The 22,649-nt window shown below is 43.6% G+C and overlaps 1 protein-coding gene across 1 annotated transcript in view; it reads left to right on the top strand.

Annotated features, from left to right (window-relative positions):
- FREM2 (FRAS1 related extracellular matrix 2) overlaps nucleotides 1–22,649 on the top strand; it is a 246,514-nt gene that overhangs the window by 213,598 nt on the left and 10,267 nt on the right. The window contains exons 17-21 of the mRNA XM_088460193.1: nucleotides 9,730–9,922; nucleotides 12,263–12,367; nucleotides 13,193–13,320; nucleotides 14,926–15,060; nucleotides 17,236–17,362. Of these exons, the coding sequence (XP_088316319.1) occupies nucleotides 9,730–9,922; nucleotides 12,263–12,367; nucleotides 13,193–13,320; nucleotides 14,926–15,060; nucleotides 17,236–17,362 (688 nt within the window). The remainder of the gene's footprint in view (nucleotides 1–9,729; nucleotides 9,923–12,262; nucleotides 12,368–13,192; nucleotides 13,321–14,925; nucleotides 15,061–17,235; nucleotides 17,363–22,649) is intronic.

Below are 22,649 nucleotides of genomic sequence, written 5' to 3'. Positions count from 1 at the left end.
TTTTTTTATCCGTATCGGAACCCTTGGGGCTAGCTGAAGCAGGAATTAAACTGAAACTTGGAGCTCTAATAAGACATTAAGGGCTCTATTTATTAACATTATTTTTACTAAAATAATGTGAAAGGGTGTTTTCACACCCTTTTCACATTATCTTAGTATCACCTAAAGTTACTAAAGGGCAATTGGAGTAGAATTCGTAAAATTTTACTCCAAGCCCTAATTATCACTTATTTTTAGTAATCAGATCGCATTTCCCATAATTTTAATGGGAAATGCGATCTGTGTGCAAGTTACTAAAAATAAATTGTGAAAAAATACCGATGAAAGCCCTGTGATTATAACACCACCTGGAGGTGGCGTTATCCAGGGTCTCCCCCGGTTACCGGACTCCTGCTCTGCTTTAACAGGCAGAGCAGAGCCCGGAGCCGGCCCCAGTGATCAGCTGTGTGGTCTAAACAGACCACACGCTGATACACTGCTTAAAAAAAAAAAACGTAACCAAAGTCCAGGGACCGGAGATCGGGGCTTCGGTGATGTCCTCCCTCCGGTCAGCTGACTGGGTCCCAGTGCAGGATGGGAGATCAGCTGACTGGAGTCACGGAGGACATCACCAGAGTCCCAATCACCGGAGGTAAGTGTAATTAACGGAGGGGGGTCTTGATCGTGGGGGGCGGGATTAACGGAAGGGGCGGGGCGCAGCGGCGGCCTGTCAGAGCATGCGCGGGCACTTGTCACAGTATAGGGGATTCACAGGGACAGAGCTTTAGCGCAAGCTCTGTCCCTGCAAGGGATTTTTACTAAATCCCTGTGATATTGGCTGAATTTGCAATACGAATTCAGTCGGTAATATCACACTACAATTTGCACTCAATATGCGGATTGTAGTAAATAGAGCCCATACTCATCTATGAAGTATTAGAAACAGAGCAGCACTGGAGGAGGTAAGAAATCTAAAGACCAGGAACAGTCATGGAGAGCTCAACTCACGAACCTGAGTCCAGGAACTGGAAGCTGGAACCCACTACTGGGAGCTCAGATAGATATTGTACAGCCAACAGAAACTCTGAACCAAAATAAGCTTAAACTGGAGTCAAGAACTCAGAACTGAGAGCAGGAATGAGGAACTCAGGACTGTGAGCAGCATACAGGCACACAGACCTGAAACCCACACACTGATACACAAAAATTGAAATGGAACTAAGGCTGGCCCCAGCTACAGGCACTCAGAGAATAGAAACCAGTCAAGTACTAGATGGACTGGTTACTTGAGGCACTGAATATAAGCGGAGCACTTGCTGAGAAACAGACACTTTGGAGAATGCAGAGCACTTGCTGGGCAACAGGCACTTTGGAGATTGCATGCAGAGTACTTGCTGAGAAACACAGGAACAGAGCTGGAAGCAACTGAAGCCATGTAACTATCCTCATGAGGAGGGTTTTTTTTTTCTGGCAATGAGCTGGTCTCCAAAGCTTGTTTAAATAGGGTGTTCCCAGTGTTAATTGAATAACCAAATCATTTGAGCGCAGCTTCTGGAATCCGGTTGTACTGAGAGAATCCAATATGGCCACACCCATGCAGCCAGACTATTTGTGTATACTGGAGAAGCAGTGCTTCAGGGAATACCATTGGTGGCCAGATGAAGCATGCACGACCCTGAAATAGCGCAGCTGGACGTACCCGATGTGTGACCATATAATAGTGTAAGGAAAGACAGCAAGGTGTCCTATAAAAGTTTAAAGGGTATTTTCTTTCGGTGTACATGTACAACTCAAGGTACATAATGGAACTCCCCAGGAGGCAAGAGTTGGGGCCTGCAGGACCACCCAAGTTCTGGCAATACAAAGTGTCACCAATGTAAACCGTATTATAACAAATCTCTTAAAACATGTTTAATCTCGACAGTCAGTTGATATTAACCCATTTCACAGTTTCAGTAAATATGTTACATTACCTCTATTTATTAGGTTTGAAAGCTGTTGCCTTAAGGCCATGGTTAAATCTCAGAAAGGTCCTTTCTCCAACTAGGATCTAGCAGCAACCATAAGGGGACCATAGTCTTCTGCTTTTATGAGAAACACAGTTTAAACAAATGTTCCACTACTAAAAATATATAGTAACATATGAGATCCATACTGCACTTTGTCTCAGATTGTCTCCACAATAAATATCATGGCTTGTTAAACCTGTTACTGGAGGGAGGCGTTACATCTGCAGGATATGACCCACTTTTTAAGCCTTTTAAAACCTTTGCAAAGTGGTTGGTTATTATTTACACACTTTATTTTCCATTAACAACTTAAAAAGATTGATACTGTTTTCCGAGACAGATTTTTATCTCAAGGTTGCCTTAGATGTGTTATTCAACTTGTGGTTAAGTTATAGATGTACATGGATATTGCATCTGCTGCCCAGTGTTTGCCTTCCACATTAGCTACATTTTCTTTCGTTTTACAAAGTCTAAACTGATTGCTAACCAAGATATTTATATGAGATATTACGATTTTGCCACCAGCAACAGACTACTTACTGAGTGACGGCACAGCAGTTGTATGTCATGTCCAAAGGCAAAGAAAATGGGCACCTCTGATAATATGATGTCTTATAAGCGCAAAAGAAAACCAGAAAAATAAAGTTTGTTAAATGCAATCATTTTTGGAAGGTAGACAACACTATTAGGATTATTGCACTATACAGATGTGTCGTTTACTCAGCTTTGCTCTCAGCGTGGCACATATTCACTAGAGTGGCACCAGATGTCGCACTAAGGTTTTGTTAGCATAACACTTTCAATTGCATAACTTTTGTGCAAATATTTGTATAAAAGTAGCATCAGCAAGAAAAATGAGTATATTATTTAGGGAAAAGTATCATAATTTTATTGAAAAAGTAGCAAAGAGCGTGACGACTAATCAACATTGCTGTGTATACAAAAGACTGACAATGTGGCTAAATGTGGAAAAATCATGTCATACATATAATACAGTGATCTATGACATACATGACAGACAACAACGTGCATTATGATTTTCTACGTTTAGCCGCATTGTCAGTCTTCTGTATAGACAGGAATGTTGCTTAGTCTTCAGGCTCTTTGCTACTTTTCCCCTAATATTAATATTATGCAAATTTTTTAGAAATATTTGTGTGAATTTTGTTAAAAGTTCTATTTTCTTGCATATTTCATATAGACAAATTTGCATGTTTTAAGAGACCTCGCACACTACAAACAGCCTATAACATGGCGCACCACTGTATCCAATACTGAGCCGCGAGACCGTGATTTCAGCAATGCTTAGTAAGGATACATCTCTACTGTGGGCCTGATTCATTATCGATTGCAACTGCGATTACGCACGCAATCAGCCGATTGTTGCGTTTTGCAAATACAAGTGCATCTCAGGGCAAGTGCGTGAACAGGCCGCTGCGCTCGGGAGTGATGGACAGGAAGTGCTGTTTGTGGGTGGTGACGGGGGGTGGCCGTAGAAACGCAGGGGTGCCAGTGTGTTCAAATGCCGTTGCATGGGCGTGCATAAATTATCCACTGTGATGCACTACGCAGCCGGAGCACTCATAGTGTGCGATGAAGTTAGCCAGAGCTTGTGCAAGTGTGAGTGAGGCTGCGATGGTGCTCGATGTTACCGATGGATTCGCAGTCTTGCTAAACATTACAGATGTGTGTAAGGTAAAGTGGGCGTCCTTATGTTGTGCTGCGACGGCTTGCCAATCGCAATGGATTTGCATATTATCGCAGTGAAACTGCGTGTGTTATCGTTATTGCAATAGCATTTGCGATCCGTAGAGAATCAGGCCCTATGTTATATTTCAAATGTAGAAATGTCATGTAAAAAAATATATACTTATCTACAGTACTTTCTTTGCTCCAGGAGATCTGGGACTGTACCCACAATGTAACATGCAATTTGTGCTATTACATCAGAGGGGCGGGGCCATGTTGATGCTATTTATAGCAAATCGCATCATCACTCCCTATAAACTTAAGTGGTGAAGTGGGAGGGTTTTCGACTCGTCGGGAGAACTCCCCCCAAAACCAGTGAGTCTGATGGAAATTCCGGGAGAGTAGGTAAAATTGTTTCTTGCGCGCATATGTAAGTATTGGCAAAACGCGCTTAAAATATGTACAGGTTGGGTATGATATGTCGACATTCATCATGTTGACATGGTCATTACAGATGTGTCCACATACATCTAGCATCCTTGCGTTAAACAACTCTTCTAGTCGTGCTATGCTGCGGCAAGACTTGGTAGCCCTGAGCGTCTTTTTGTGCAACTTTTACCCCTAAAATGCATCTTACTCACAAAGTGATGTGAATAGGATGCACATGCGGCTTATACTGATTAGAATGATATGCGGCATGCCTATGTTCTGTGAGCGACTGCAGGTGTACCTGCATGCATAACGCTACGTTACAGTGTCAGCGGCTGTGATACTATAACGTAGCATTTCCCATGCAGATATAACCACAGTTGCAGACAGAATATACACAGCCGCTGACAGGGCTGCCATCAGAAAATATGAGGCCCGGGACTAACAAAATAGGCACCACCACAATTCTGTATTATCCTTATAGTGCCCCCATGTCTGCATTTTTATTTTAGTGCCAAATCTGTATTTTGCTTCTAGTGTCTCCCTGTCTGTATTTTTCTTCTAGTGTCCCACTGTCTGTACATTTCTTCTATTGCCTCATCCTTATTTTTATTCTAATGCCCCCCTGTCTGTATTTTTATTCCAGTGCCCCCCAGTCTGTATGTGTCTTCTAGTGCCCGTCTCTACTTTTCCTCTAGTGTCCTCATCTGTAGTTTTATTCTAGTGCCCCGTCTGTAATTTTATTGTAATGCCCCATGTCTGTATTTTTCTTCTAGTGTCCACTATCTGTATTTTGCCCCCCTGTCTGTATTTTTCTTCTAGTGCCCCCCTCTCTGTATTTTCTTAGAATGCCCACAGTCTGTATTTTTCTTCTAGTGCCCCCCGGTCTGTATTTGTATTATAGTGTCCCCCTTTTTTATTTCGCCCCTCCCCCCATGATTATTTTCTTTACATACTATAGCTCCTCACCCACCCCTGTGTGTTGTTTATTTCATAATGTGCTCCGTCCTCACCCCGCATGTAATTACCACAATATGTACTCTGCTCCCCCTCTACCTGTATGTTCCTTATACGGCTCTCCTTCCCCACCCGCGGTACATACTATGCTCCCCCAGGTCTATAACCTACTTACCTACCAAGAAAGGCAATCTTCTTTTGCCTGTTCCTTCTGTTTTCTCCCTGGCGGCTCCTCTGAGGAATTGACGATCCACCATTACATCATGAGCGTGATGCTGCCGGGAGCTAGGTGCTGCTGCAGAGAGATCATCGGTGCCGGGCGTTTTTAGGAAGGAGCACCCGGCTCCGGTAGGCGATTGACAGGATTGGTGTGCAGCTCTCATCAGCAGTAGTCTGGTTCAGCGCTGAATGCAAGCCCCACCCTGGCGCCCCCTCCACACCAGCATTCGTGGAACATTTCCTGCTTGCCCTGCCCTTGTTACGCCACTTATAGCAGTAGCGGGTGGTACTAGGAGCGGACAGGCCCCTCGAGTGTCCGGTGGTGGCATTGTTAGGAGGCAGAGCGGGAGGGCGTCTCTGGGCTAGGCCTGTCACTCACTGCTATTGTGTGGTGGCGGGGTAGGAGTGGGCGGGCCCCCCGAGTGTCCCGACCTGGGACTACAGTCCCAGCAGTCCCCCAGTGATGCATGCAGATATAACCGCAGTCACACACAGAATATACTCATCTGCTGACACTGTAACGTAGCACTTCGCATGCAGATATAATCACAGTCACACACAGAATACACAGCCGCTGACACTGTAACGTAGCATTTCGCATGCAGATATAACCGCAGTCACATACAGAACACACACAGCCGCTGACACTGTAACGTAGCACGTCACATGCAGATATAACTGCAGTCACACACAGAATACACACAGCCGCTGACACTGTAACGTAGCATTTCGCATGCAGATATAACTGCAGTCACACACAGAATACACACAGCCGCTGACACTGTAACGTAGCACTTCACATGCAGATATAACCGCAGTCACACACAGAATATACACAGCCGCTGAGACTGTAACAGTGTCGATGTTACACGCAAGCGACCGATGTTTTCAGTTTGCGCAGTCCGAATCATACTACGTAGGCGTCCCGATGGTTACGGACAGAAGCTGCAGAACAAATACATACATTGGTGATGGAGTGGATGCTACAAGTGTACTAGCCTAGGGTGGTTGGAACCCCCAATCGGCTGTACACAATGTAAAGCTGTGTAAAACCTCCCTACTGTAAAAGAAGCCCCTGTGCGTGTCCACAGATTAACACTGCCTAATGTAAGGCTGCAGTTAGCATGAGGTTACACTGCACCTGTGCTCAGCCTGATTAGCAGCAGAGCTAAACTGAATTACTGAGTCTCCACAGAGTCTGCATGTTACTGTCAACACTGACAGCTGAGCTCTCATTGGTCACAAGAGGTCTCCGGGCACTGGGAACAACTGTACAATATTTCTCCTGATAAGCCAGAACGTTAGTAGTAGGACTTTCATCAGTTCTTGTCTTAGCAATAGTATATAAAATATACACTACATTATTTTCTGTACTGCCCATTGATTTGTATGTATTTTAAAAATATGTTTCATTTGTGTATTGTTTTTTTTTTATAGTGTGTTACACTATAGTCACTGGGCTACAAGTTTGACTTCAATAATCTTTTTAAGCCATGCTGTCATTAGCTGTTCTATTTAGCTGATATTCACTTTGTGGCATGTGTTTATTATTTCATTTTCCTTGTGGAATGTGTCTGCTATAATAGCTGTTTTTATAGTTTTATGATGTTTGTGTAAATGGGTTACAATTACATCTCTAATTCTTTCATGAAAGTCTATTTATCATGGCACTGTTACTCAAAGGTCACCAAAGGGATCAATTGGTCATCGTAAACGATATAGGCCCTCATTCAGAGCCGTTCGCTATTTGCGGTCGTTCGTTTAAAAACAAGGGGTGGCTATTCAAATGATCCGTATGCACATTGCAGTCTGTTCACACCTCTAAGTCTGAACGAACGAGCAAAACATACGCTCGTTTATTTGTCAAAAACGCCCCCTGGCCGCTCGCACCATACGTCATGTCCGCTATTTATTAGATTAATCGAGTACATCGACCAGCGTATGAACTGCTCGCTATTCTTGTGGTTGGTGTTTGCTACCACAAATTTGCGAGCAGTTCTGGCTATAAAATAACCCAGTGACGTGGACAATGACGCTGCTGTTTTAAATATACACACCCATAAAACGCCCGTTTTGACCTTTAAGCACGCCTGCGTTCGGATCTCCACTCCCCATTTTCAAGCACCTTCCCCTGTTACCACCCACATACGCCTCATTCTGTCACTCAAAATAGCAGGCCCTCGCTATATTGCGTACCAACGATTTTCGGCCGCACTGACTGGTTCGCGCATGCGTACTAAAAACCGTACGCATGCGCAGATGTGCAAACATCGCTCGGAACGAGCGTACTGCCGCTAACGAGCGGCTCTGAATGAGGGCCATAGTTCAATAACGGAATCCTCCTCCATCCCCGTACTTGATCTCGTCAGGCTGCCCTGCAAAAACGGGTGATGAAAGACGTCGTTAACGATCCATGGGAATGCGCATTGTTAACGATGTCTTGCATACACACTGGACGATATATTGAACGCGATGAGTAATAACAATATCGTTATCGTTCATATCGTACAACTTATAGTCTAGTGTGTATGCGGCATTAGAGGGCTTGTGATGATCCTTTCACAATACAACGTCAGAGATATGTGTATTGTTCTGGAGGGACAAGTGTGACATCAGTGGAAATCCAGAACAGAGAAGAGCCTGCACACAAGAATAGACCAGCTGCAAGCAATATAAGGCCTGAATCAGAGGCGCATGTTAAGGTGCCCATACATCTACGACGGATCATCGCGATGCAGGGATGCAATCAGAAATTTCCGATTGTTCACAATCGATGTTCTGTGATCCGTTGTCGGATCGTACACATTTGTCATGTTAAATGTCAGCGATTTGACTATCGCGATAATTTTTTGATCGCGATCGTCAAAATCCAACATGTTGGATTTCTGCGATGCCGGGTTGCAGCATCGCGGGATCACAGCAATCCATCGCTGATGGATGGGCCCCATTACACGCAAGTGACCAATGGTTTCAGTCTGCGCAGTCCAAGTCATGCTACGCGTGCATCCTGATGGTTACTGATAGGAGCCGCAGAACGAATACATACATACTTTGGTGAAGGGGAGGGCGTTACGAGTGTATTAGCCCAGGGTGGTCGTAACCCTCAACTGGCTGTGCAACAACGTAAACCTGTGTAAAACCTGGAGAGAGATAAAGTGGATGGAAATGCAGTACTAACCAATCAGTTCCTAACAGTTATTTTTCAACTTATGGGGTCTATGTACTAAGCCTTGGAGAGAGATAATATAAATAGAGCTAAAGTACCAACCAATCAGCTCCTAACTGGCATTTTTCAAACGCAGCCTGTAAAGTGACATTTAGGAGCTGATTGGATAGTACTTTATCTTCGTCCACTTTATCTCAATCCAAGGCTTAGTAAATAGACCCCATAGTTTGAAAAATAACTGTTAGGAACTGATTGGTTGGTACTTTATCTCCATCCTCTTTATCTCTCTCCAAGGCTTAGTACATAGACCCCATAAATCTAGGTCTAGTGTGTACTCCCACCTGTAGGCGCAGTTAAGCAAAGAATATTGTTGCGATTACAAATTACCATCCCTGTGACCTACAAGAGCAGCATCTACCAATGACTGAGGGCCTGATTCAGACCCGCTCGCAAGCGCTATGCGATCGCAAGTGGGTCGATATTTGGCCACTGCGCATGCGCACGCCGGAGTCGGCTCCAACATGCGCATGCACAAGACCCGGCTAGCGACGGGCGCGCCGTCACTCGAGTATCGCACCAAAAGGGGGCGGCTGTCGATTTTGATCGACAGCTCGCACCGGTTTGGAGGCGGGCAGGGGGCTGGCTGGCCAAACGGAGGCGTTCCTGACGGAACGCCTGCCGTTTGGGGGCGGCCCCACTGACATCACGAGTGATGTCAGTGGTGAGCTTCCGGCTCTATTAAGAGCCAGAAGCTCACTGGGGCTTGCGGGAATGAGACCCTACCGCAAGGGTCTCGTCGCGAGCCCCGATGGTCGCGATGGTCGAGACCATTGCGACCATCACCTGGCCGCTCGCAATAGCTGTGGGTGGTCACCCACAGCTATGCGAGCGGCCCGGAGGCCGCACCAAAAAAAAAAAAGGCCCTGATTCAGAGCGAGCGCTCTTTCAGATCGTCCGGCTCTGAATCAGGCCCTGAGTACACACTTCACACTAGGCTGTTGAAAAGTAACAACTGATTAGGTAAAATTGTATAGGTTATATTACATGTATTTTTTATATCAAACTATACATTTCAGTTTTTACGCATATATTTTTATTGTTATTTATTTTCATTTACCTCAAAATAAGGAAAAATGACAGCAACTTTACATTTGTTTTCCCTAAACCAAAGGCGTCATTCTTTCATTGCAGAATGCTTTCCTTTCCAAGACATATATGGACTTATAATGTCAAGAATATTATGTCATGAATGTAAAGTGGATTTTGTTTTTCTGTTTAAAGGTCTTGAATCTTGTACAGTCCTATGTAACCCTGCGGGTGCCACTGTATGTGTCCTATGTGTTTCACTCACCTGTGGGAGTTGGTGGGTGGCAGCACTTTGATTTGCATTCTGAGCTTCGTCTGACATTTGTGTACGATACTGCCATCTTGTGGAGGGACGGTATTGGCAGCCCACCTGAAGCAGAATTACAAGGTAAACATTTTAGTGACTTCAAATTATAACATATAATTATTTAATATCATTTTTATAATTGTAGTTTTATAAATGAAAAATAGTTCAACAAATTTTATTGTAACTATAAAAACCAAAATCCATATATAGTTTTTCTTTTTATCACTCTTCCCTCTTTCCTTGGCTCTAATCTCTTCTCTGCCTCCCCTTTACCTCCTCTCATTCCTTCTGTCTACTCTCTCTTTTACTCGTCAGTATGTCCCCTAAGTCCCCCTCTCTCTATCACCTCTATCGGGCAGTCGGGCACCAGATCGGCCAGTGTGAATGGACCGCCCAATATGTCGGCCCGTCAGAGCTGGGATCGTCGGCGACATCGCTGGGTATACACTTCATTTAGTGTGTACCCAGCTTTAATTCCAGGGAATTTTAGTTCCAAAGTATTGCAATAATTTGTCAAGCTGACCAACCACGACACGGTCTTCCCGTTCTGGTCAGTCCCTACACTGACTCTCAAAAATATGAGCATTTGGCTCAAGGTATCACATAGATTTTAAATGCACATTATGCTTCTCCAATGGGTTTAGGTGTTGGCTCACTGGCTTAAAGAGACAGAACCACAGCCCAGCATACTAACTAATGACACCTGGTGGATAAGCTGACATAAGTTAACTTACATATGGGAACTTGGGTTGCAAGAGCTAGTGTGACCACAAAAGTTTTCCATAAACAATTGGCTTTGATCCACGGCACTCAAACATCTGCGGTGCCAGTGGAATGTGACCACACCATTTAAATAAAAAAATCATACAAACTCAGCACTCACCATTATATTCCAAACTGTACTTTTCATTTCAGGGAATGTTAGTTCCAAAGTATTGCAATAATTTGTCAAGCTGACCAACCACGTCACGGGTTTCCCATTCTGGTCAGTTCCCATAATCAGGATGTAATTAGCAATCATCAAGTCCTGGCCAAGTCCTACAGTTTTTAACAACTAATCTCATGTGAAAAATAATGTGTAACAGATTTTACACTGTTATCATTGCACACCAGAAAATATACATCAAGTGGCTGAAATATATAAAAAAAAAGTCAAGGCTTTTAAATGTTAACTTAAAGTCCAAAGATCCCTTTGAGATGGTGTGGCCGGTCCTAAAGAAGCCCATGCATAAACATGATGATGATTATCCGTTTAGTCGACATCGACTTTCGGACACTTTATGGATCAGTGAACGCCACGCTTCTCTTTCTCTAACCACTTCCTTCAGGTCATATATGGACATGTTCGTGTCAGCCTTTATTGTGTCCAGCCAACAAGTTCTTTGGGGTCCTCTTCTTCTGGACCCGCTGACGAATCCAAGCATTAGCGCTGTTTCTAGGGAATTAGCCCGCATTACATGTCCAAAATATGCATAAACATATACCTCAGAAATAAAATAACTGAAGCAATGTTGTAAGGATGACTGGGTCAAGGTTACTTAAATACCATGTAAAAAACTGATAAACTCATACAGAAAAAGATTACCACAGGTTATTGCTTCTAAAGGTTGTTCATATGATATATATGCTGCTCACTGATTCCCACATGGCCTCTGATTGTGTTATTTGTCACCATAAAATTCAAGGACTTGGTGAGGACTTGATAATTGTTCATTTTATCCTGATATGTGAAAATACAAAAACACATTTTGATATGCATCATTATATAATATACAGTATATGTTTTATATAGCCTACTCTGTCTGTTATTTGTTATTATTTATTTGTATGGTTTTAGATGGGACTAGTTATGTCATTCATTTAATTTATTGCTCTAAAAATTGCCTCACAAAACCAAAAAATTGGGGATTATGTTTTATTTTGGGAATTGTGTGCAGATACATGTGAAATCATTCCTTGTATACAGTATGTTCATGTAATCCAACTATCCATGCAGGACCATAGGTAGAATCATATACTGTACCTAACTTGCATACAGTATAGCCTTTTCAAGCTTAATACATGACATAAGGGAAAATATGGAGCCATCGCTTCTATTTATATTGAATAGCTTTTTGGTTCATTTTAGCCCAACTTGCCCTAACCTAAATAGTTATTCTATATGTGATTAATGCACAGCTGAAATACTGTAGCTTATTTCTGCCAGTTTTGTTTGATGTAAATGTTTGATGTGTACATTCTGTACATTACTTTATGGGTTGCAGTAGCAACAGTGACATCTGCTGACAACCAGTGGGTACAAACCAAAATAACATTATACTATGATGAGCTGATTGTAGCTTTTGGTCATAGTGCTGATTATGAAATAATATATTAATAAATGTACATGTACGGAATTTTATCACATGTTATTTTTTTCAGGTTCTCTCTATCCAACCAGCATGCGCATTAATGAAGAGGGTCGTTTGGTTGTCAACTTTAAAACAGAGGCTCGATTCTATGGTCTTTTTGTCATGTCACATCCTGGTAAGAACATTAATAGTCAGGGTTAGACATTAGTCGAGGAGAGTTAGGTTTATGGTGCGGGGCGGGGAGTGTTAGGTTTAGGCAATATGGGGGAGGTTAGGTTCAGACACCAAGGAGGGTTAGGGTATGGAGAGAGGGAGGGTTAGGATACCTACCAAAAGGCAGAACCGGTGCAAGGTTTCTCGGCACCCTAGGCAAAACTGCAGCCTAATGAGCCGCCGCCGCCAATAACCACTTTTCAGCCCATCAGGTGAAAGTGGGAAGGCATCATCTTAGTTACATAGCCACACCCTGCATTTAGTACAACAAGAATGTCCTCTCATATACATCCTTAATATTGTGATGGGCAGATTCTGTGGCGCCCCACAGTTCCTGGCGCCCCTAGGCAGCTGCCTAATGGTAGAGCCGGCCCTGCCAACAGGTGTTGGTATCCTAACCCTGTCGGGATGCCGGCGTCAGGATTTTGACCGCCGGGATCCTGAGCACTGGCATCTCATACCGATCCCCAGGGCACGCCCCCTCCTCCCAACATCAGATAGACAGATCATTATGGTCACACCCCGTCCTCCCAATGTCAAAGAGAGATGCTGCAGATAAATACCTCTAAGAAGCTCCCACCCAAGGGAGAGGTTGAGTGGATAACGCCTACTCTGATGCTTCCTGCTCCCTTCTGTTGAACTAGCACTTGGACTTGGATAGGACAGGAGAGAATCATCTTGTAAAATAATAAATGCTTCACCTACTGTACCGTATCTGTGTATAGTTGTGGTTATGAATTTATGCTCTTTGATTCCAAAATTTGATACTAAAAATTGTTTCATCTAGGAACTTCACTGAGTTCAATGATCATGTCAGCTGACCTACCCGAGCTGACATTTACCCTCAGCCTTGTGCGGAGTGAACCAAGTTATAATCAGCCCATTCAGCAGTGGAGCTTTGTCTCCGAATTTGCTGTAAGTGAAAACTATTTATTATTAGCCTGCATGTGTAACCATCATGTTTGTTCTGTTACAGTATTATACATTTTTGAGATATTGTAGTCCTGTTTGTTTGGTTGATAATCATATTTTGAGTTTTAACTGGTTAAAATGAAGAAACTGTTGTCATTTACAATGTGTGAATTTGCACCTACAAAGTTATCTAAAAACATGGATTTGATACATAGGATGGTTTAGGTTTTCTAAAATGTCCGGTATCGGGTTGGGGGAACAAATAACGTTTGAATAAGCAACTTTTGTCCAAAGGCAAGAAACACTTTTGAACTGAATTTATCCATTTTGTAGGTGTGTACTAAATACACAGACCACTTATTATTAATTCAAACGAAATTCCTAAAATTGCAAATTTTCAACACATTTACACTTCAAGAGCAACAAAAACAACATAGTAAAGCATTATATAACTGAGATGATTAGAATCAGCAAGATATGATGTCAGTTCTGTCCTTGAGAGAAGGATGTTGGTGCTTTACCATCTTGCATCACTCCAGGGCGGTGAACATCCAGACTGTGCATGATCTGCTTGCTGGGAGCTCCCTGGCTGCCTTGTTTTGGTTGCCGTGGGAGAGAAGGCGCAGAAAACTACAAGCATCTTTTTGGTGACATCATTTATTATTTGGACTAAGTATTTCTCTACTTCATTTATTGCATTTTATGTTTGTGGTTGGAACATGACTGAGCGCCTAGACCTGTAATTTTTTATTGTCATATATTAAGATTTTATTTAAACACACCTAATTCCACACAGAACAATGTTTTCTTTGTGCTAGCTTTACTTGGATTTAACTTATGAAATAAAAGCTGGATTGGAAAGAGACTGTAGGTCTGATTCCAAGTTAGGAACAAAACAAATACAAAATTTGCTCATGGAACATACCATGTTGAAATTCAAGGGATGTAAATATGTTTTTCTATTTATTTTTGCATGCAAGGAAAATACTGGGCAGCTTTGTGTTTACACTAGAATGTAGAATGAAGCTAGGACGCACTTCTTCCCATCTCTAAATTTCTCTGCACATTTTAAATGTGCCTCACCCGCCTCAACCGCAGTGCAACATGGTTTTACCAAGATGGAAATCGCCCTTTTTTTTGCTTCTTTTTTATTTGCTCCTAACTCTGATTCAGGAGCAGTATATTAAGGACCTGATACTGAGTCAGACGGGTCTCTGTGTATGGATACAAACTGCGAGGGTTTGTATACAGCGCATGCACAGATGTCCATCCTATTCTGAAGGCGAAGGAACTTGGAACTTGGAGATCTGTCTATTCATAAAATTAGGCGTTTCATGGCGACAACTGTGTGGCAACAATGCGAGCACATGGAACCGCCCTGTCTTGTTGGAGTGTCATGAGAGCTGAACTTAAGGCAATAACAGCACCATTATTAGTATAGGATACATTCCAGTATTATCAGTATGTGAAAAATTAAACTAGAGGTTTGCATTTAGCATTTTCATATTGACATAGGCATGTATTACTTATTAGACTGAGACAGTATCATACATAATCAGATGTCCAAACAATTTCATTTATTCAGCTTGTTGATGATATATTTAACAGGTCCGGGACTACTCTGGAACTTACACGGTTAAACTTATACCCTGCACTACTGCACCCTACCAGGAATACAGTTTCCCAACTGTCTGTAACCCACGGGAGCCAATTACCTTTGATGTTGACATCAGATTCCAACAGGTAAACTTGAAACAAAGTATAAATGTAATCCTACTGTATTTCAGTAACAGAAAATAATAAACTCTATTGTACAATGTATACTGTATGAGAGGTTTGTAAATTAACAAATGACATTTATTGTAAATATTGATGACAAATTTGATTTATCCCAAAACTACTTGGACCGTACTGTCATAACAAATTATTCCCCTTCACTTCATCTCGCAATTGCTTCTTTTCCCTTAAAAATATAATGTGTGTTTGTCAATATTAAAGTTGACAACACACGTAATAAATCATTCAGCTTACTGTAGACCATATTGTTACAACATTGTAGCAAGTGTGTGGAATCTCGTTGCTAACTAATAATAACCAATACATGGAAGAACATGTGACTGACGCCAAGGTCCCTGTGAGATCTTAGTAGATCCAGACGTGCAGCCAGGAACAGTAGCTCTTCAACAAGGCCCCTCAGGATAAGTATTTAGAGATGGAAGTTAGTTCTGGAGCTTTCTTAGATCTATTCTAAATTACAAAGTTTCTTGATAGTGTTCTCGTGTTTAGTTGGGAATATATGGAAAAGATGGAAAACATACACACAGGAACAATGTTCTCATAGGTTATAAGTGTGCACTCTGTCCTATTTCAGTGATAAATAGATGTTGGACTCAAAATACACCGTTGTCGTATTTCATTAATGTTGTTGCTGAATAACTCTGGATTGATGTATAGTATTGGGGGAAACACATATAACATGCCTCCATAGTGCAAATCAGTATACCCAATGTAAGGTCCTACAGAACTATGTAGTGTACTCACCTTGAATGGGATGTATAACGAGCCTTGGGCATTTATTTTTCCATCAGCCTGAGGAAGCAGACGTTTGATTCTGTGAAACGCGTTGCTAGGAAACCAATGGCTAGCTTTAAAGTATTGCATGCAATGATTTGGTTTTAACAAAGCCACAAAGCAGAATGCTGACATATTGGATTGGCCATGGATCCAAGAGTGGCGCAACAAAACCTGGGGGAAGATTTACTAAAGCTTCTAAAAAAGAGAAGTGGTGGTGTTACCCATAGCAACCAAACAGATTCTAACTATCAATTCTCTATTGTATCCTAGAAAATAATGGACAGGATCTGATTGGTTACTGCTAACAACCAGAGCTTCTAAAACAGACCAAGGGGTCAATCTAATTGTTTGCGAATGGTGCGATGTGCCGTTGCCACGGCGTAAAAGCAGTGGTGCCACATCTCGCACCCCTCTCGCCCCGCTCTGAGCCCGAATTGGGGCTGCGAGCACTGTTATGAGAATTCAGGCTGCCGTGAAGTGCGGCTGTTGTCGCAATAATGTGCACCCATGAGATCATCACAGAAAATTGGATTGAGTCCCACTTGTCTGTTTTAGAAGTTTTAATAAATTTACCCCATTGAATCCGTGGTCAAATAGAATGAAGAAAATAGATATAGAACACATATACTATTAAAAAAAAATCATATTATGTAACAATAATAAAATGTCATATTAAATAATGTGTGTACCCTACATGACTGTGAGGGAGATATATCAAAACTTGGGGAGAGATAAAGTGGAGAGAGTTAAAGTACCAATCAATCAACTTCTAACTGTCACATTTAAAACGCAGCCTGTAAAATGACAGGAGCTGATTGGTTGGTACTAAATTTCTCTCCACTTTATTTCTCTCTGAGTTTTGATACATCTCCCCGTGAATCAAATAGCGACTGTATCAAAATCCAATTGTCAATATTCAGATTAGAAGTTTACTTTTGCTCAGGTAACTTTATACCATAAATATTGATCATACTATATATGTAAAGAGGCATTCACATGGGACGATGTGCGTATGATTGGTGAAAGATTTCCCTTGAACTGTCTATAGTGCAGGACAAACGTTATTGGATGTACACACTGATAGATATCTTTCAGTGAAGTCATCCTACCACATCTCTGAATAGGCATTTATTAACGATATCGTCCAAATTGGCCTACATGTACAGACGACCAAAGATATCGTTATCGTCCAGTGGGAGCACGCATCGTTGTCGTTCATTGCATACACACGGAATGATATGAACGATACAGTTATCGTTCAAAGATATCGTCACGCATGTACGCACCTTAACTGTGACGACTGTTCTGTTCAGATTACTCATTTTACCTTATTTTCCTTAACAGGTCAGCGACCCAGTAGCTACAGAGTTTAGTCTGAACACCCAGATGTTACTTTTATCTAAAAAATCTCTGTGGTTGTCTGATGGATCAATGGGATTTGGACAAGAGAGTGACATAGCTTTCGTTGAAGGTATCGTAATTGCACACTTGTCAAGTGCATTATTTATTTTTATCCCACAATATTACATGGGAGATGATGGAGATTCTGGGCCAGCTTTGCCACACTGAGCATAAAAAGCCAGACACATTTAGTTTCTATTTATACCTGCCGCCCCAATTATCCCTTTTCTTTCTATTTGTTCTTGGGAACTTTCTGGATGTCAGATCTTAGATAAAAGATTTTTTTTTAGAAGAAACAACATGCTCCTTTGTGATCTAACTTACTCCATGGTGAGCTCAAATACCTGGTCTATTTAGAATGTTTTCACCACAGCTCCCTGCATCTCACAACAGTCTCCTGCTTCTCACTCCTGTCCCCTGCATTTCACCACAGCATCCTATAATCAACCAAAGGGCCCCTGCTTTTCACACCTGCCACCTGCATTTCACCACAGCATCCTATATTCCACCACAGGCCCCTGCTTTTCACACCTGCCACCTGCATTTCACCACAGCATCCTATAATCAACCACAGGCCCCTGCTTCTCACTCCTTCCCCCTGCATTTCACCACAGCATCCTATATTCCACCACAGGCCCCTGCTTCTCACTCCTGCCCCCTGCATTTCACCACAGCATCCTATATTTCACTACAGGCTCCTGCTTCTCACTCCTGTCCCCTGCATTTCACCACAGCATCCTATATTTCACCACAGGCCCCTGCTTTTCACTCCTGCCCCCTGCATTTCACCACAGAATCCTATATTCCACCACAGGCCCCTGCTTCTCACTCCTCCCCCCTGCATTTCACCACAGCATCCTATATTTCACCACAGGCTCCTGCTTCTCACTCCCTTCCCCTGCATTTCACCACAGCATCCTATATTTCACCACAGGCCCCTGCTTTTCACTCCTGTCCCCTGCACTTCACCACACCATCCTATATTTCACCACAGGCCCCTGCTTCTCACTCCTGTCCCCTGCATTTCACCACAGCATCCTGTATTCCACCACAGGCCCCTGCTTCTCACTCCTGCCCCCTGCATTTCACCACAGGCTCCTGCTTTTCACTCCTGCCCCCTGCATTTCACCACAGCATCCTATATTCCACCACAGGCCCCTACTTCTCACTCCTGGCCCCTGCATTTCACCACAGCATCCTATAGTTCACCACAGGCCCCTGCCTTTCACTCCTGTCCCCTGCACTTCACCACACCATCCTATATTTCACCACAGGCCCCTGCTTCTCACTCCTGTCCCCTGCATTTCACCACAGCATCCTGTATTCCACCACAGGCCCCTGCTTCTCACTCCTGCCCCCTGCATTTCACCACAGGCCCCTGCTTCTCACTCCTGTCCCCTGCATTTCACCACAGCATCCTATATTTCACCACAGGCTCCTGCTTCTCACCCCTGCCCCTGCATTTCACCACAGCATCCTATATTTCACCACAGGCCCCTACTTTTCACTCCTGTCCCCTGCATTTCACCACACCATCCTATATTTCACCACAGGCCCTTGCTTCTCACTCCTGCCCCCTGCATTTCACCACAGCATCCTGTATTCCACCACAGGCCCCTGCTTCTCACCACAATTCTCTATTCCACCACAGGCTCCTGCATTTCACCACACCATCCTATATTTCACCACAGGCCCCTGCTTCTCACTCCTGCCCCCTGCATTTCACCACAGCATCCTATATTCCACCACAGGCCCCTGCTTCTCACTCCTTCCCCCTGCATTTCACCACAGCATCCTATAATCCACCACAGCCTCCTGCTTCTCACTCCTTCCCCCTGCATTTCACCACAGCATCCTGTATTCCACAACAGGCACCTGCTTCTCAATCCTGCCCCCTGCATTTCACCACAGCATTCTATATTCCACCACAGGCCCCTGCTTCTCACTCCTGCGCCCTGCATTTCACAACAGCATCCTATATTTCACCACAGGCCCCTGCTTCTCACTCCTACCCCCTGCATTTCACCACAGCATCCTATATTCCACCACAGGGCCCTGCTTCTCACTCTTGCTACTGCATATTACCACGACCCCCTGCTTCTCACTCCTGCCCTCTGCATCTCGCCAGTGTCACCACAAGCCCTCCTGCTGCTGTCCTGCAGCTGGCTGGGGAGCAGCCACTGGGATGTGCCGGGAAGGGCAGGCTGATCATGGATGAGAGATTTGTTTTGAAGCCACTGTAAGCAATATCTGCAGCATGTCCTCGGCCCTAGAGGCCCCTGTGCATATTTACACAGCCTACCCCGGCTGCCTAACATGGAGATGAGCAATGTCTTTTTTGCATAATGTACCTTGTATTTCCTGGGCTTCCTTGCCATGGTGCCCCTCTCCGGGAGCAGCTCTGACTTCCATTGAAGGTGCCTCCCGTTCACTGAGGGTGTGTAGCTGAGCATGAACATCACGCTGGAGAGGGAGCACTTCACAGTGGAGGAGTGGTGACTGGAGTCCACCTGCAGGTTCAGTGCAGGGATGGACATCAAAATGCAATGGTTACTAACCATTGATGTTTTTGTTCCAATGGTAGTGTTTTTACCATTTTTTTAATTCCTGATAGCTATGCCTCCCATGACCCCTTCCTGGCTACTGTGTCTGCATCAGGGCATCTTCATAGGTTTATTGGAGGCTGTCTCTCACACTCTGCCTCTGACATGACACAGCTCAGTCCCTGACTTCCATCCCTCTCTAGGCTGCTGCTAAGCAACGGCACATTGCTAGCTCTGGGTTGGGTATGGGATGCTGGCGCTTAGGATCCCGGCAGTCAGAATCCTGACGCCGGCATCCCGACTGGGTTACATGGCCGACACCTGCAGGTAAGTATACTAACCCTACCCCTAAACCTAACCCTCCCTCCCCGAAGCCTAAACCTAACCTTCCTCACAGCCTAACCGTAAACCTCTCCCCCCCCCCCCCGCAGCCTAACCCTCCCCCCCGTACCCTAACCCTCGACCTAGTGCCTATACCTCCCCCTAACTCCAATGCTTGACGTGAGGATGCCGGCTGGCACCAGGATTCTGTATGGTGTTGGGATTCTGGCACTGGCATTTTAAGCCCCGGCATCCTGACCGCCAGGTTATGAACTACATCCCCTAGCTATGATTGGCTCTGTAGTAATGTGTTACTAGAGAGGTGAGGAAGAGGAATGTGTTACTACAGGGGTGAGTGGGGGTAATGTGTTACTACAGAGGTGAGGAAGGGGAATGTGTTACTCCAGAGGTGATCGAGGGGAAAAAGTTACTACAGGTGTAAGTGAGGGTAATGTGTTACTACAGAGGTGAGGGAGTGAAATTTGTTAGTACACAGGTGAGGGAGGGTAATGTCTTGCTATAGCAGTGATGCACTATCAAAGAGGTGAAGGATTAATGTGTTACTGGAGTGGTGAGATGGAAATGGAAACAGTAAATATCTAAGGTCTACCCGGATGAAACCGGGTACATCATCTAGTTTTATATATATATATATATATATATATATATATATATATATATAGATTTACTCTTAAAAATTCATGAATGGTACTTTTGTAGACGTCTGTTATGAGTTCTGTAAGGACCACCAAACTTAGGGGTCTATTTACTAAGCAGTGTTAGGCGACAGAGTGAAAAGTGATAAGAAAGTGATAAGGTGCCAGCCAATCAGCTCCCAACTGTCATTTTTCAAACACAGCCTGTGAGATGACAGTTGGGAGCTGATTGGCTGGCACCTTATCACTTTCTTATCACTTTTCACTCTGTCTCCTAACACTGCTTAGTAAATAGACCCCTTAAACAGATTGCTTTATAACAAAAAGTAATGCCTCCTTTAATATCCCCAATAATATAAATAAAAATGTCAGATCAGAAATGTATTCGAATTGAAGGACTTTGGAAAAGACTATGGGGTTTATTTACTAAGCAGCGGGTTGCTCAGTGTGTTAAAGCCCTAGATTTAAAACAGCAATGATTTTAATAGCAAAGAACTAAAATGATTACCATTTTAAATTTGCTTATTAAACATGTTAAGAAGTTATGGACCTGATTCAGAGGCGCTCGCTCTGAATCAGGGAATTTTTATTTAGTTTGTTTCGGCCTCCAGGCCGCTCGCAAAGCTGTGGGTGACCACCCACAGCTAGTGCGAGTGGCCTGGCGATGGTCGCGATTATCGCGACCATCGGGCTTGGGTCGAGACCTTGCGGGAGGGTCTCGGCTCCCGCAAGCCAGAGTGGACTTCCTGCTCTAATAGTCCACTACTGACATCACGAGTGATGTTAGTAGGGCCGCCCACAAACGGCATGCGTTCCTAAGGGAACGCCTGCGGTTGTGCATCCACCCCCCCCTCCCCGCCTACAAAATGGGGCGAGCTGTCAATCAACATCGACAGCCGCCCCGTCTTGTAGTGAGCCCCGGAGCGACAAAGCTGCCGTCGCTCGCTGGGGATCGCGCACGCCGGAGGCGGCACATGCGCAGTGGGGGAACATTGACCCGCTTGTGAGTGCTGTCCTCTCGCGAGCGGGTCTGAATCAGGCCCAGTGTCTTTTTCAAAATATCGCTTAAAAATAATTTCCTACCTAACTGAAGGATAGGACAGAGAATATACTGTAGCTAAAGCCAAAATAAATAGATAACACATTTTTATATAATAATGTAAAATATCAGGTCTTATCATGGCAGTTCAATTTTTATGTATATAAATATTTTGTTTATAATATGACTGTCTGATATCAGTTCTAAGTGTCAGTGTCACAGACAATAATGATTTGTTGTTACCTCTTTACTATGTAAACTCTGATTGCAATATATGATGAGCAACCACAGCATTGTATATATCTATATTATAGTGTTGCTTACCTGTCTTGTAGTTTCTTGCCACCACAGACTAGTATTTATGATCTAATAATCAGTACAGAGCTTAGCAAAGACAGTAAACAAGGATTTAAGAAGGTGAAGTCCAAATATACAGACAATGGTCAGATGCCTGGGAAAGTAATGATAGCAAACAGGTGTCATTTGAAATGTAATCCAAACACCAGTCCAGTATTTGATGCACATTTGTGGTTAAGCACGTAGCCAATGAGAGAAGCAAAGCAAGGTCAGAGAGCATACCTGGTCAGTACATGGTAATAACTAATAGGGAGCAGGCAATTGTCAGAGAACACATGGAGGTCAAAAAGCCAAAGTAAAGTTCAGATAATTGCAAGGTGTGCTAGGAGGAAGATCACAGAACAATCACCTAGCACTGTTTAAGAGTAGCTTCACTATAAGCACCAGGGGGCATATCTCCATTTGCTGGCAGATTACTTGGAAACACCACTGCAACTAGTT

This window comes from Taudactylus pleione, unplaced genomic scaffold (genome assembly GCF_031769625.1).
Source record: "Taudactylus pleione unplaced genomic scaffold, aTauple2 ptg000043l, whole genome shotgun sequence".
In the NCBI taxonomy this organism is placed as follows: domain Eukaryota; kingdom Metazoa; phylum Chordata; class Amphibia; order Anura; family Myobatrachidae; genus Taudactylus; species Taudactylus pleione.
The sequence above is the reverse complement of the archived record's forward strand: the minus strand, read 5'-3'. Positions and strand labels throughout refer to the sequence as shown.